The sequence below is a fragment of the Poecilia formosa genome, unplaced genomic scaffold, assembly GCF_000485575.1.
Source record: "Poecilia formosa unplaced genomic scaffold, Poecilia_formosa-5.1.2 Scaffold329, whole genome shotgun sequence".
Taxonomy (NCBI): Eukaryota; Metazoa; Chordata; class Actinopteri; order Cyprinodontiformes; family Poeciliidae; genus Poecilia; species Poecilia formosa.
This window is the reverse complement of record NW_006800268.1, coordinates 318018-332619: the sequence shown is the minus strand read 5'-3', so window position 1 is coordinate 332619 and position 14602 is coordinate 318018. Positions and strand designations below refer to the sequence as shown.

At 40.3% G+C, this 14602-nt stretch overlaps 1 protein-coding gene across 1 annotated transcript; it reads right to left on the bottom strand.

Annotated features, from left to right (window-relative positions):
- Positions 1-12061: 12061 nt before the first annotated feature.
- tcima (transcriptional and immune response regulator a) lies at positions 12062-13239 on the bottom strand. The gene has a single exon (XM_007573435.2). It carries the CDS (start codon positions 12935-12937, stop codon positions 12635-12637), a length of 303 nt encoding a protein of 100 aa, XP_007573497.1. The 5' UTR covers positions 12938-13239; the 3' UTR covers positions 12062-12634.
- Between the last annotated feature and the right edge of the window lie 1363 nt (positions 13240-14602).

The following is a 14602-nucleotide window of genomic DNA, read 5'->3' as shown; positions in this document are numbered from 1 at the left end:
AAAAATATATGATTTAAAAATATATTAGATTACAGTTTTCCATTGTTATTTTTTTTTCTTTTCTTCCCTACAACTCTCTGAAGTCCCTCTAGCGCACCCCAGTGGCCCCCACCTTGTAAAACACTGCTCTAACAAATCTCCAAGGCCTTCACAGGCACACCACACTTGTTAGATTGAGTTTTTGTCTGTTGCTTTTTATAAAAAAAAATGTTGAAAATTATGGATCCTCTTGCTTCAATGTTGCAACTTTGCACGGCTTTGTGTTGCTCTACCTCAGAAAATCCTATCTTGTTCTTCTTCGTCACTCCTCCCAACAAAAAAAGAAAAAAACATTGAAGTATGAGGTTGCATTGGAAAATGTTCCAGATGTATCAATAACTTTGCAAGGCACCATGCCACGCTGCAGAACATAATGTGCTTCAGTACACAGCCCCGGCTGGCTGTTTGGACTGGATCGTGTGCCGTGTTCCCCCGCAGGCCGCCATGTTGTTCAGTTCACTGTGTGGTGTTAGATAACGGTAGAAGACACCTTGTGACCTTTGATTATGTTTCAAACTCTCTCTGGTCCAATCACTAAGGCATGAAACCGATGAGAGGAGACTGTATTGATCCTGATAATTATTTGTTTTGCACACTTTAAAAAAAAATGACGTGATGCGTCCGCGTTGCGTCCTCTTGTCTTCTACTGTTTTCATGAGTTCATGTTTGCTTCAGCTGTATTTTTAATTCATTTAGGAGATGAGCCTTTCACAACTCTAAAGCAATAGATACAGAATTTATTAAGTAAAACCAAAAAAAAATATTAGGACAAAATAAAAAAAAAATAAAAAAATAAAAAATGAATGTGATAAAATCTACTGATGGGGTTTTGGCTGTAATGATGTGATTTGTAGTTAAACTGTGGTTTAAATCTGAAGTCTACTCAGTTTTCTGCTGTGCAGCCAGCATGCAGGCGATGCACTCAATGCCCTTCTGCATGTTATCTGTCTGCCACATTGACCAGGCACTTCAATCTGCATTCTGCTGCTATGGCTAACCCACGCTATCTCGTTAACACTCCCAGGACTTTCACACGGCTGACATCATCGGCTCATTGGATTTCACTTGGGGAGATGACATGAGCAATGTTGCCACTTCATTAGATCACAGTGCAGATGTGTTGTACATCCTGTGAACAGCTGCCAGCATTGCCTGTGGTCGGCGTTCACTACATTTCCTCCAGTTTGTGCTGGTCCTTATGAATTCTATAGTGATTCCTCTGTAGCTAACCTAAAGACACAGTGCAGACAAAAGTTTTTTTTTTCCTTCTGACTTTTCTTCTTTTGTCACACAAACCTTGACAAATAAAAAAAAGTGGATGATTGTAACAATGAGTTATTGTTAGATTTATATTTAACGATGATTTCATAAAGACATCACCATTAAAACACATCATCTAGGTTTGCAATTTGGTTTATTTTGGTTGTTTTGAATGCAGGAGTTCTGCTTGTGTGTGGCTTCTTCAACAGGGTTCATTTTATCATTTTCTGTTTAAAAAAGTGAAATTATTTAGATTTTTGGTTTAATCAAATGATTGTTTAAACTTTAATTATTTAAAATAAAAACATATAAATGAAGTAAAATATGATGGTTTAGGCAATGTTAACACGAGACAACTGCCTGGAAAATGCCAGTATCCACGCATTTTGATTGGGAAAAAGTTCCAGGTTACACGGCACCACCAAGACACCTTGAGTCAGCTGTAGTTGTCATGCCAGGCCACGAGGTGGCTCTGTGATTTTAGAACGCCTTCAAACGCGCATGCGCTTTTGACCCTTCACTCCCACCTCGCAGTGAGTCACCGGAGTAAGCAGGATAAGGAGAATATTTTTTTCAGAATTCGGATGTTTTCTATGTTAAATTTTGAACTATGAAATTTCTATGAAATGTTGAAATTTTGAGTTATTTGTTAAATAAAAATATCTCCTGCTTGTCTTGATTTGTAAATGCATTGTCGCTGCTAATTTTATGTAAATATTATTGTCTTCCTTATCATTTTGCAGTTGTGTAATGGTTTCTCCTAAGTTAGTTCTGCCCTTATTTAAGCAGCATTGTTGGTGTGGTGTGTGTGTGTGGGGGGGGGGGCGTTATTCTATTCTGTTGAGTTAAAATTATAAAAGCTTAAACTAATTTTACTCTGAGTTTATTTTTCAACCATTTGGACCCCTCCATCACAGTTAAACAATCTAACAAAACTAATGTCAAAGCACTAACACGGACTGTCAAATGCATAGAAGATTTAACATATAAATAGGAGCTGGGGGACGCCATTGTTTCTGGAGCTGCACTTCCTCTTTCTGCTGGCCCCAGATCAGCTGCACCTGCAGGGCAAGAGACATAAGAGGGTGGAGGTGTTGGAGAACAGACACAGGGGTTGGCAGGCCGGACAGGACAAAAGGGAGTGGGGAGGAGAACAATGGTAAGGCCCACTGGTGGAACTGGAGAGAGACAGAAAGTCTGCTGGGCCGCCGGCCACCCAGCCCTATAAGGAGCCTCCAGCACCACACAGGAAGGGGCTTTCTCCAGAGCTGCCTAAAACAGACACACGCACACACTCTGATACCTACACAGAATAGAGTTACACACTGACACAGGCAAACAATAGAGACTCCCATCCCAACTAAAGCCCTGGACTTGACTGTGGTGTAACTCCAGGGAATCATCTCACACAATCTCAGAGAACACATTGTCTTGTTGCGTGAACAGCTCCAGAGGCAGAGATTAAAAAAAGTTCCCATTCTTTTGGGGAGAACTCGGCTCTCTTTGCTTACACAGCATCAGTTCTTCAAGACCTGCAAATTAAAAAAAAACAAAAAAAAAAAACAGCAATGGTAGTTTCTGTCATGTCGTTTAAGCTGAAGTGAAATGTGCAAGAAGCTGCATGTTGCACATGTGGTGATAACAGTGATCCTTGATTTGCATAGTTAATGTCGGAAAAAATGCAATTTCACAATTGTGGTGTTTTCATTAAATAAGAAATGCAATTAAAATCACATGTGAATAAGTTTATTAACATGATAAATCATTAAAAAAAACACATCATCATCCTGCCACTTTCTGTCATCATCTTTGTCTTTTCCGCCTCTAGTAGCATCTGGATTGTTGATCAAATTACAGGCGTGATGCAAAAAAAGTTTTTCATTGCAGTTTTGCTGAATACACAAATATTGATACATCAAAAAACAGCATCCTACCATAAATACCTATCAATTCTTTTTCTTTTCAAAATTGGTGTATTTCCATTAAGCACATTTATTTTTGTAGTTTCAATTTGTGCAGTTAAATGGTCAAAGGACATGCATGAAGTGACTGCCAACTATGCTCAGTAAACAGTATTAGCAACATTAAAACAGAGATGGTACCAACAGTGTTATTTTGCCAGCTCTTTCTTTCTTAGGTTTTTATGTTTCTTCAGCATTTCTTTTTTTTTTCCACAAATGCAGATAAATGACACCACAATGACACAGAACAAGTTTCTGAGAAGACAAACTAATGTGTAATGGCCCTACCAGGTCTGTCTGCAGTGGTGCAGTAGCTCTGTTATTGAAATTGATTTATTCCCAGAATTCTTCTTCTTTACGTTTTTGAAGCGAAGTAAGAAAGAAAAACAGCAACAGCGGACACCCCTTCCTATGCTGAGATAAAAAAGGAAGGCATAACAACCAGCTTCTTGGAAATGTAGTGAAGTGGAAAGAAATAAGTTCTCCACAAAATAAATACTCAAGTAAAGCAAAGATGCTCAGAAAATGTACTGAAGTACAGTACTCAAGTAAACGTACGTCATACTGGTTACAGTACTGCAGTTGTTAACACTGGTCTCTGATTCTGGGCTCAGAGTCCAGTATTCTTCAGGGAGTTTGCATGTGTGGGTTTTCTCCGTGTATTCCAGCTTCCTCCACCAGTATCCTGCTCATGTGTCCAGTGTGTTCTTGGCTCTTTTGGAAATTCTACCCTGACAGTGAAGCTCAATTTGGTCATCAACTCAAAGTATTTGACTTTAAGACGTGAGCCAGATGCAACTTTGATTTGTCTCTGAGAGGTAGGAGAAGCCCAGAGTTTCCTCAGTACATATTGGGAAATCAACCGTAGCTTTGATTTAACCTTCCAAAGATCAAAAACAGTAATGACGCACTGAAGTATGATGAGTTTGTGACACATGTAGCAAAATGTGCCAAACGCATCACATGCAAAATGTTTCCTTGGAACATCGGCGGGTCTGCCAAATACGGTCACGTCGCCTTGTTAAATGCACACAGTCAACATTCATTCTGTGCTTTGTTAAATCAACAAGCCGCCACAGTGAGAGGAAGGATGGCCATCGCTGGACCGGGTCGGCGTCCAAGCCAGCATGCTGATTTTATTGTTTTGTTTGGGACGGGCGTCTGCACCGTGACTCTGCCGGTGCCATCCCCGGGTCAGGGGTCACTGTTTACGCAGCTCACTGACGCAAAGTCAGCGCCAGTGTTAACGCGAGTCCACAGCAAGTTACGCATTAGAGCGATGGCAACCGTCCACAAACCGATGACTCAGACGGTCAACAGAAAAGCTTTGTCCTCAACAAATGACATTGGTCGTCCAGAGGCAGCTAGAAATGTGCCAAATTCCTGGAGTTCCTCCTTCATTGTGAGATATGTTTTGTTTCATTTTAGGTCTGCCTTCTAGGTATTCCAGTCACTCTGCTCTGGATGATGCTGCGGAGCACCTGGGACCCCAATGCAGGAAGTGCAATGAGTCAGACAGGCTGGCGCTTTAAGGAAAACTCTTAAAAATGCCTGTAAAGTGTCGCTCGCCTGCACTTTTCTTTTCACACATCTGAGCCTCTTCCTGGAAATGTCTTACATCATTGTGACCTTCTGACTTTTGCTCCATCCTGGACTGCCAGCTCGCCAGCTGCTTGGCACACACATGGTGCAAGAGAGGGTGGTGCTTAAAATCTGAAACATGAAAAACATTCCAGTTGATTTAACTTCTTTCTGTTTCTTTTCTTTTTCTCAACCAGAAACACGTCAAGGATCTGACAGTTCACTGGAATTGCTACGCTAGTGTAAAGTTATCTTCGTTCCTGCAAGAAACTGAAGTTTCCCTTTAGATAATGAGGAATTGTTGTTTTTTCTTGAGGTACAAAATCCAATCAACCTCGTCCACAAGTTGATTTTGGGGTAAAATAATGGTGCAACCATGGGACATATGAAGAAAAAGATGTGGAAAACTTCGCAAAAGTCTAGAAATCAGACGAAATCTGTTAGTATTTAGAAAGCACTCGTTCTGCTGTTGACATGCTAAAAGTGTTTCAGTGCTGAAGTGTTGCACACAGTGTTTACGATCAGTTGTGGCAAAGAGGTCGTCACTAAAATCTTTTTCCAAACATGAATTTCTAAACTTCTGATTATTCCAGTGAGACATAATGATGGAAATAACCAAAATTCACTATAAGACACCCCTCATCAGATGTGTTTCACTTAGTGAACAGCTACTGAAACATATGAACATCTCAATAGAATTCTAATTTATTAAATAGGACTTTAATAGTCTGGTTTTAATTTGCAAGTTTGAAAAGTGTAACAGTGATCAGAGACAGGATGTGACTGGGGTTAAAAACTACAACTGCTCTGGATGTTTACTCTTTCTATATGAATTGAGTTGCATTTTGATTCAGTATTTGTAGCAACAAGTAATATAACATATTTACCTAATGAAGCAGTCACTTAGAATTTGATGACTTTTACATAACTAATATGTGTTAGTGGCTTTTAATATCTCAATGTTTGTTAGAATAAATCTAATTTCAGTTGCACCACAAAATGTTAAAATGACTCGCATAAAAAAAGAAGTTCAACTTTGTGGGTTTATCTAAATCTGCTTTTTTCGCTTCAGCTACTTTTCAAAAAATAAAAAATAAAATTAAATAAATAAATAAATAAATAAATAAATAAATAAATAAATAAATAAATAAATAAATAAATATGAAGTTTTGTTGGATTCCAAGTGGAGGGCCTGGGCTCAAGCACCTTCAGAAAATCAACCTTTCCTTAAATTGTTTTTGAAGACACGTTTTTATTTTGAACATCATTTGAAATCCATTGAGACGACGAATTGCAAACACTTTGCAGTAAGTCAAATAAATCCTGCTGCTGTAATCACATCTCCAAAGAAACTGTATCAGGCGGTGCTGGGCGTCTGAAGATTTGTTTAAAACAGCCTCTTTAAACAAGCAGTGCGAGCTAAAATTGGATCTCCAGTGACTCATTTATGGACAGAGTGACTTTTCTGTCCAATTCTTGATCCAACTTCTCAGGAAGGATCCAGCAGCCTGTTTGAGTTTATGATAAAAACAACCTAAACATAGAATCAGGAGGAGCCTTTTGTTAATGTGACAGCAGCCAAATGTCACATCCCAAACCAGTTCATCAAATCCAAACAAAACTTGTATCAAGAACTGTTGACTTTGTAAGATACTTTTTGTTCTGTTGTTCCACTTAATGCTGACTAATGTCGACCGTGTGGGCAGCCGATGTTCGGTTCCTCTTCACAGATCTTTGAGTGAACCGGTCTGTGCTGGAACTGAGTTAAAGGCCCCTCCCTCCCTGTAATCACTAATCCACCACCACTCATTCTGCCTGTATCTTGTCTCGTCAGCCCAAACATGAAAAACAACTGTAAATGTGTTTCCTGGGGCATAATGACCGGCTTTCTGACTGAACTCTGCTGTCTTTAATCTTGAGTGTTCCTCAGAAAAGAGGTGGAAGTTAAGCTTCTTTCAAGGATTCTTTGTCAGGCGGACAAGATACTTTCTGTTTGACCTCACGCCCATGAGGTCAGCTGGCTTTTATTAGTGTCATTGTTCTAATGCTTGGACATATAACCCGCCTGTTAGTGGCTAATAGCCATACCGGCTAAGTTGGATAATAAAGAACAGTGACAGATTCTGTAAGCAAAGAGCTCAGACAATAAAGCCAAGCTGGTCTTTGTTTAACATCAGGATCAGCTGCAGTTGGGTAAACAGAAGCGAGAATCTCTACAGCAGAGCAAGTTTGGACTTCCACTTTCAGGGTTTCCACGAATCCTTAAAAAGTCTTAAAATCATAGATATAAAAATAAGGCCTTAAGAAGTCTTCATTTCTTTAAAAATAACTTAGCCTGCATTCTGTGACTCTGGGTGGTTGCAGCTACTGCTAACTAGCTAATAATATAGCGTTGGTAGCCAGCCAGCTAGCTTTTTTTACGCCACTCATGGGTAAGTAAGTGCAAATTCACCTTCACCATTGGCTCATTTCTGTTTCCAACACATACAATTTATTTATATGCAAATTTGTTTTTATTTTTTGTACATTTTGGATGAGTTACAGGCCTTAGATTCCGTTCATAATGGTCTTTAAAAGTCTTAAATTTGAGTTGGTGAAACCTACACCCTGTCTGCTGTTTATCCAACATAGAACATTTAATACTTTTTAGCCTTTTACATCTGCAACAAAATTATTTAATTATTGTTGTTTGATTTAGTTTGTAACATTAATTACTAGTTCACAAATTGTAAATTACAATAATTTTAGTTCTGGTTCCATTTAGCTGAGGTTTTGATCTCTGGGATTTTATGTGACACTCAACACAAAGCCGTGAATTGAAATTACTAGAATATGTGGTTTTAAAGGTCTTCGAAGCTCAGTCCCCATTCCTCTGTTGCCCCTAAATGAAATCCATTGCAACCAATTTCCAGAAGTGACATTATAAGTAAACAATCCACCTGAAAGTAATTTCAAAACAGTTCAAATCCAGCTGTTCTGTGAAAGAATCAAGAGGTTTCTGTGAAAATCAGAATCCAAAATGAACCAGAATAACAGTGGAGTCGTCATGCTGTGGGAATAGCTTTACTTTAACAAGTTGCTAAAACCTGATGGAGTGACAGATTGTACAAGTAAGCTATAATTGCAGCAAAGCTTTCTGTGCATTTTCAGATTTTTAGTTGTAAAATCAATTGATTTCCTTCACTGGACTGTGATTTGCTACTCTGTGTGCATGACACAAAATCCTAATAAAACACATCAAAGTTTGGGATGTATCCTAGCAGAATTAGGACAATTGAAAGCATTATGAATACTTTGACAAGGCTATTTTTGCAGGCTGATTCCGTTGCTAAGCTATACATCCTGGACCTTCTCCCTGCTCTCCGATTGCGTTCTGTCCTCCAGGCTCGGTCTGTCTGCCGCGGCGTCTGCTCACATGAAAGCCTTTGCTGTGTCTCTGTCTGATGAAAGGCAGGAAGAGGGTGGGAGAGGACAGACTTGAATCCAACGCTGTAAACTGCTGCCAGCAGGGGAAAGATGGCCAGGACAGCAACCTGGAATATTTATCTATTGTTTCCCAAACAACTGGATAGCGCTAAAAGGATCAGGAAGCTGAGGGGAAAAAACTCTTTGACAAGAGGACATATGTAATAAAAAAATAAAAAAAATAAAAAAGAGTAACTGAAATAAACTTTTAACCCTGACGTTTTTTTTTTGTTTGTTTGTTTGTTTTTTTGGCCTGTGCAAAAGGAGACTAATAGTGTTAGCCTTGAAGCAACCAAAGCTAGTTTAGCATAAAGACAGAAAACAGGCTGCCTAGCTGTGATGTTTTAAAATAATTTACTGAACAGTTTTTCATATTTACATTCTTTATTTGGCCTTTCTTGGATTCTTTTTAATTGTGAGAACAACAGACCCAGAACTACTAGAGAGGAGTAACGATGTGTTAGCATTGCTGCTGAAGTCCAGGGACAACAGATAAAAAAATAATGCTGGTTAATGCTGGGGCATTTACAGAAACATCAAATAAATTAAAATTAAAAAAGGATTTTATTCAAAAAAGTGAGTGCCTGAACAAAATGACACCTTCAAAAGTAGTTACTGCATTGAAGGATAATTTATAAAACTCTCATATAATTGCCAAGGATGCGGATAACCTTTGAGGTGGATATTTGCTTGTTACATTTGTTTCTATGGAATTTATGTAGCAACTTCATAACATTAGATACATTTCATACATATTTTATTTCTCTTTTACATAGCTTTTAAAGATAGATAGGGTGAGGTGTCTGTTCATGCTTGACCCATTTTGTGCAGATTTGTTTTATGTATTGATGCTCCCAAATATGTTTTGTTTCAACCCATTATAAACATGTAGGAATCATCACACATTAATGTTGAGAGATGGAGACGGACACCAATATCTACTAAAACTTGGGAACTAGGGTGGGAGTAAAAAAGAACAAACAGCCCTGCTCCTCGCAAAGAATGTGTAGACAAAGTAAAGATACTATTTTTAGGACTGTCTAATGCAGGTGGAAGTCCTTCAACTGGCTCCCTGCTACTCAGAAAATAGACTTTAAAAAGCTTCTGTTAGTTTATAAATCACTGAATAGCTTTGAAGCACAATACAATAAAGATCTGCTGTTGTTGTACTAACCTTCCAGACCTCTCAGGTCTTCTGGTTCTGGTTCTGCTCTGTATCTGAAGAACCAAACATGGAGACGCAGCATTTAGATTCTTATGCTGCTCTAATCTGGAACAAACTTCCAGAAAACTGCAAAACTGCTGAAACACTGAGTTTCTTTGATTCATCACAGATCAGCATATTTGATGTGTATTTGCTTGATTTGGATGAAGGCATTTGACAAAATGTAATGTTTATTGCTTGTTTCATAATTTATTATTGTATTATATTTTTATGGTGTAAAGCACTTTGAATTGCCTTGTTGCTGAAATGTGCTGTACTAATTACCTTGACTTGATTTATGCGTCTTATACGGAATTGTTTGTCATTTATAAGATATTGGCAAAACATAAACAGTGAGATCAGGAAATGTTGGATGTCATTTTACTATCGTATTTACTTCAGATGTTTTAATTACATATTTACAATTACAAGCAAACACTTATGCTTAGAGTCTCTTAACAGATAAGAAGGTATTTATGATTTTATGACTTTATGACCAGGGCCAGGTCCCAGGTACTACCTTTTCAGCCTGAGCAAAATCCAAACTAGGTCCAAATGACTGAAATAAGTCAAAAAGAAGCATCTAATTTTTCTCCAAAGAAGACATTAAAAACAGAAAAAAATATGAGTCTTTTATTTATTTTCATTTTTTTCTCCTTCTGTTAATTCTAGAAGGAAATAGATGACTTGTCTGAATAGCAATGCCTACACTTTGTACTGCAACATTGCCTAAAGAAAGAACAGTGTTGTTTTAAGATTTCAGGAAATGATTGATAAGATATCTGAATTTGAACTTTGACCTGACACTCAACTGCATACGCTATTTTAGATAACTGCACTGTATTTATTTTTGTTGTCCTTGTTGTACAGCATCTTGTTCTTTATTCTGTTGTCTTGGTGTGAACCTACACGCTTCAGTTCCCACAGGAATCCCCCCTGCTGCAGGACGATAAAGCTCATTTCTATTCTATTCTACTAAGCAGAATGAGAGAAGACACCTCTAGCATTTCTGTTTCAGATTTACATGTTAGAATTTGTTTTGCAGTTAAGCTACTCAAGAAATTTCATCGTATGTTAAAAATGTCTACCGTTCGCAACACAAAAAATTTTCTTTTAGTTTTATAACTTTCCATCCCCCTGAAAAAAATCCCTTTTAAAGAGGTAAAACGTCAGTCTGGTCATAAAACTGTTGTTTTAAATAGTTAATTTAATGACTGGAGAACTAGATTCTATGTTTTTTCTATGCAAAAGAAAACGTCTGCAATTAACTAACACTTCGATGCAACTGTCAGCAGCCATCTTGGTGACTAACATATTTATTCCGTCAGCTTAGTAGGACTCCTTTCCAAACTCCCACCTGAAACCTCCACACCTTAGTTCACCTGATATACGGCTTTCCTGTAACTCAGCACACATGCGAGAACCGCCTGCAGTCAGATGTCATCATGCACCGCAAACCCAGCAAAACCGGTTTGAGCCGGTAGCGGGACTATCAAGGCAAGCAGATTAGCAAGGCATCCACTTAGCTGATCTGTGCGTCTGCAGTTAAGCCACCCAACACACCGACTCGTTGGTAGGAAAACAGGAGCAAAAAAAGGTTTTGTTTTCATAAATGTGGGGTTGGTTTTGTGTCTGCCTTGGCTGTTGGCTGTGGAAGGGTAATTTCTGCTTTTGTGTGGGATGGTGAAGAACCAGATGGTGACAAACCAAAGCCTCCACACGTCTAAGCCCTGTAATTCCCCCTTAACATGCTCTTATCTAGAGAGCACTGATGATTATTGAAGAGACTCCAATGCAAACACGCTCCGCTCCCCCTCCCCGCCCTGACCAGCCTGAGCCAAACTGGTTTGCGCCGGTCTGGTGAGGCATACTGCATGAGGCGCAGTACGGGGGAAGCCCAGTAAATATTAACTACTTCCTCATGAGTAACTCTGTCTCTTTGAATGTCTTCGCCTGCCAGAGTGAAGACATGAACTCACAGATTTTTTTTTCCTTTCTTCTCTTTTCCCAAGGAATAATTTCATGGATTTCATGACTCAGCACTGTATGAGTCTCAACATGTGGGCTATCCCCTTTGTTCTAAATGTTAAACCCATTAGGTCAGCTTCTGGTTACCATGGCAATTTGGACTGTTTGGTGCAGGGCATTTCCCTAGTAGTAATTTACACACAGGTCATGCAGGGACTTGTTTTCCTTTTGTTTCTCTGAAATTGAACGTAAAGCAATTTTCTAGTTTTTCTGTACTGCGACAGACTGGTGACCTGTCCAGGGTGACCCCGCCTCTCGGCCAGAATGTTAGCTGGACATAGGCACCAGCAAGCCTCCCGACCCCACTGAGGGACAAGGGTGTAAAGAGGATGGGTGGGTGGATAAATAGTTTTTTTGTAGTTTCTCACTAATTATTGACTTTTCAGCTTCATGTTTCCAGCGATTATTTAATGCAATTCTACAAACATAATCTGAAGGGCCAGATTGTAGAATCTAAAGCTGATGGTTGTGCAAAACAAAGCCATGAGAGAGGTGTTTAATGAGGACAGACAAGACTTCAGGCTTCAGTACAAAACAATGATTTATTTATTTAGAAAAAGGATAATCAAAGGAATGTCACATCAGTAAAAATCATTGTGCTGTCACACTGCGGTATCACATTTTCGTAGTGTTCATACAACAAGATGACGTTCAGAGAAAAGGCATGTGTTCAGGACAGGCATTCATGTATAGAGGCAGATTCTTCAGCACCATAAAGTCTCCCTCTGCAGCTGTGCTGCACCATCACCAACATGGTGACGTGCACCTGCAGGGATGCTGCTCCCAAGCCAACGCATCCACGGGGGGAATGTATGCATGCATTCATGCATGAGTTCTAGTCTGAAGAAAGTCATGTATTCCCTTCAGATTCCCAGATACTTCGAGCTGCCCCGCCTGCTCCAGGCAGGGCTCCGCTGCCGGCGGGTCCTCCGTCCGTAACGCCGCAGCTGCCACGACGCTGCCCCGGCGGCGCCTTCTCGGGCATCCGCCTACGGTGGCGTCCCCCAGTCACATCGGGAATGTTTTCTCGCTTTGCTCATCCCAGAGCCGAGACATTGAGACACGAGCGGTGAAAGACGACTGCCTTGTGGGGGAGTCAGCGCAGCTTGAGCAGCTGCCGGACCATCCCCGCGATCCGGAGGAACTTGTCCTTCTTCCGCTGCTTCAGAGCCATCAGCGCCCGGGCCGTCTCCTCCGGGTCCTGCGTGTAGGAGAAGATGCTCCGCACCCTCTCCTCCGCCTTCATGTCTCCCGTTTTCTGGAAGAGTCTCATCAGCGAGTCCTGGTTCACGTTCTCGAAGATGTTGGCCACGGCCTTCTTGCGGTGCGCCGTGTCGAACTTGTTGCCGTGGACAGAGGGGCTGACCCGGCGGGACTCAGAGGACATGTAGGAAGACATCTCGACTCTTGCTTTTCTCCTGGCGCTTCGCGGCTCCGGACGTGGCGCTCCAACTCGGACGATGCTGAGCTGCTCGGTGCGCGCTGTTAGAGCCGGAGCGGCTGTAGCTGGTTCAGAGCAGGAGCGTCTGAGTGCGGAGGAGCTCAGCGCTCCGGTATTTATAGGCGGACAGTGGGCCGAGCTCCGGCAGGACGCGCTCCCAGCGGTGACACCAGCTGTCGGGGAGCGGGGCAGGCGCCGCCTACAGCCCGCATGGATGTCAGAGAAACAACTGCATGATGAAACCTGAGTGGTAAAAACTAAAGCACAGCTTCGACCACTTAAAAAAAATATACACACAAAATAATAATAGTAAAACAAAAAAACAAATATATAAAACCCCAGATATAACCCATCTGCATAGGCGGGCAATGCAAATCGTATTTAGTATTTAAGCACTAAATATGAGAGCGTTTGTTTAAAAATATTTCTTACAACACAAATGCACAAAAAATTAAACGTATAAGCATTTAATCTCTCTTTAAGCACTAGTGCTGACTCTTATTTTCGAGGCACATATATGCATAAAAAAGCATTGCATAAATACAGAATGTGAAATAAATGATTAAATAAAAAAGAAAAACTAATAAAAAGAAATTGGAAATAAAACGTAATAATTTTACATGATGTAATTTTACCGTTAAATGTGCAGTATTTTTCTTTTATTTATTTGTTAAAACCATCACAATATCCTGACAGCATATCATCAGACAGATAAAATGCGTTTAAATCTTACTCCTCTGGCTCCTTCCTGTCCTACAGCCTTATTCAGAGATGGATCACTGTAGGTCAGAAATAACCAATCAGTGGCAGGAGGAGGGTTTTAGCGCTGTTAATCATGGTTGTATAGGCGCCGCTTATGCTGCAGTTGTTGCGCTCAGCTATGCTACTGTTGTCTGTGAATGCTAAGGCTAGTTAGCATGGTCACTGATGACGGTGGATAAACAGTTTACTGTAATGGCAAGTTGTTTCTGTCATTAGCACAACAGCAGTAGATACTTGAGTGTGAGAGACATTGTAAAGGGGAGTGTGAATGTATATTCCCTTTACTCCAATAAAATACAGCCCAGAAGAAGTGACTTAACTAAATGCTAACATGAGATGCTCTGTGAAACAAGTTGGTGTCAGCTTCATGCTGTGGGGAAGAGGTACAGGGAGGTCAGAACTGATGGGAGGGTAGATAGAGGTAAACACAGGGCAATAAAACCTCATGTAAAAACCTGATGCACCTGATGTCAAAAATGTCCAACCGGGGTAGGAGTTCAGCCTCCAAGCAGGAAAATGGCCTTAATCTTAGAACTGTATTCATGTGTTAGAATGGCCTAGTTGTAGTCTAGACATGCAGTCACATTCAGTAAATGTAGGTTCTCAAAGGTGGGTTTACTTCGTGGGAGTTCGTTTCCTCCCACAGCGCCCCGTGTTGCATGCAGGCACAAATCCCTGCAAAACACACTGTTTGCAAACAACCTCTGCTTTCAGGACTTCATTTGAAAGCCATTTTTAGTAGCCCATTTGCTTTCTACTCTTCCAAATTTGGCCTCAAAAGATTTTTATCTCTCCATTCCAGTCAGCAGAGGGCTAAAAATATTCGGCTTAGATTCTGGACTTTACAAGGAGGGCTTCTTG

Excerpts from the sequence above, each read along its gene's own strand:
- tcima (XM_007573435.2), bottom strand. The coding sequence starts at position 12,937 with ATGTCTTCCTACATGTCCTCTGAGTCCCGCCGGGTCAGCCCCTCTGTC.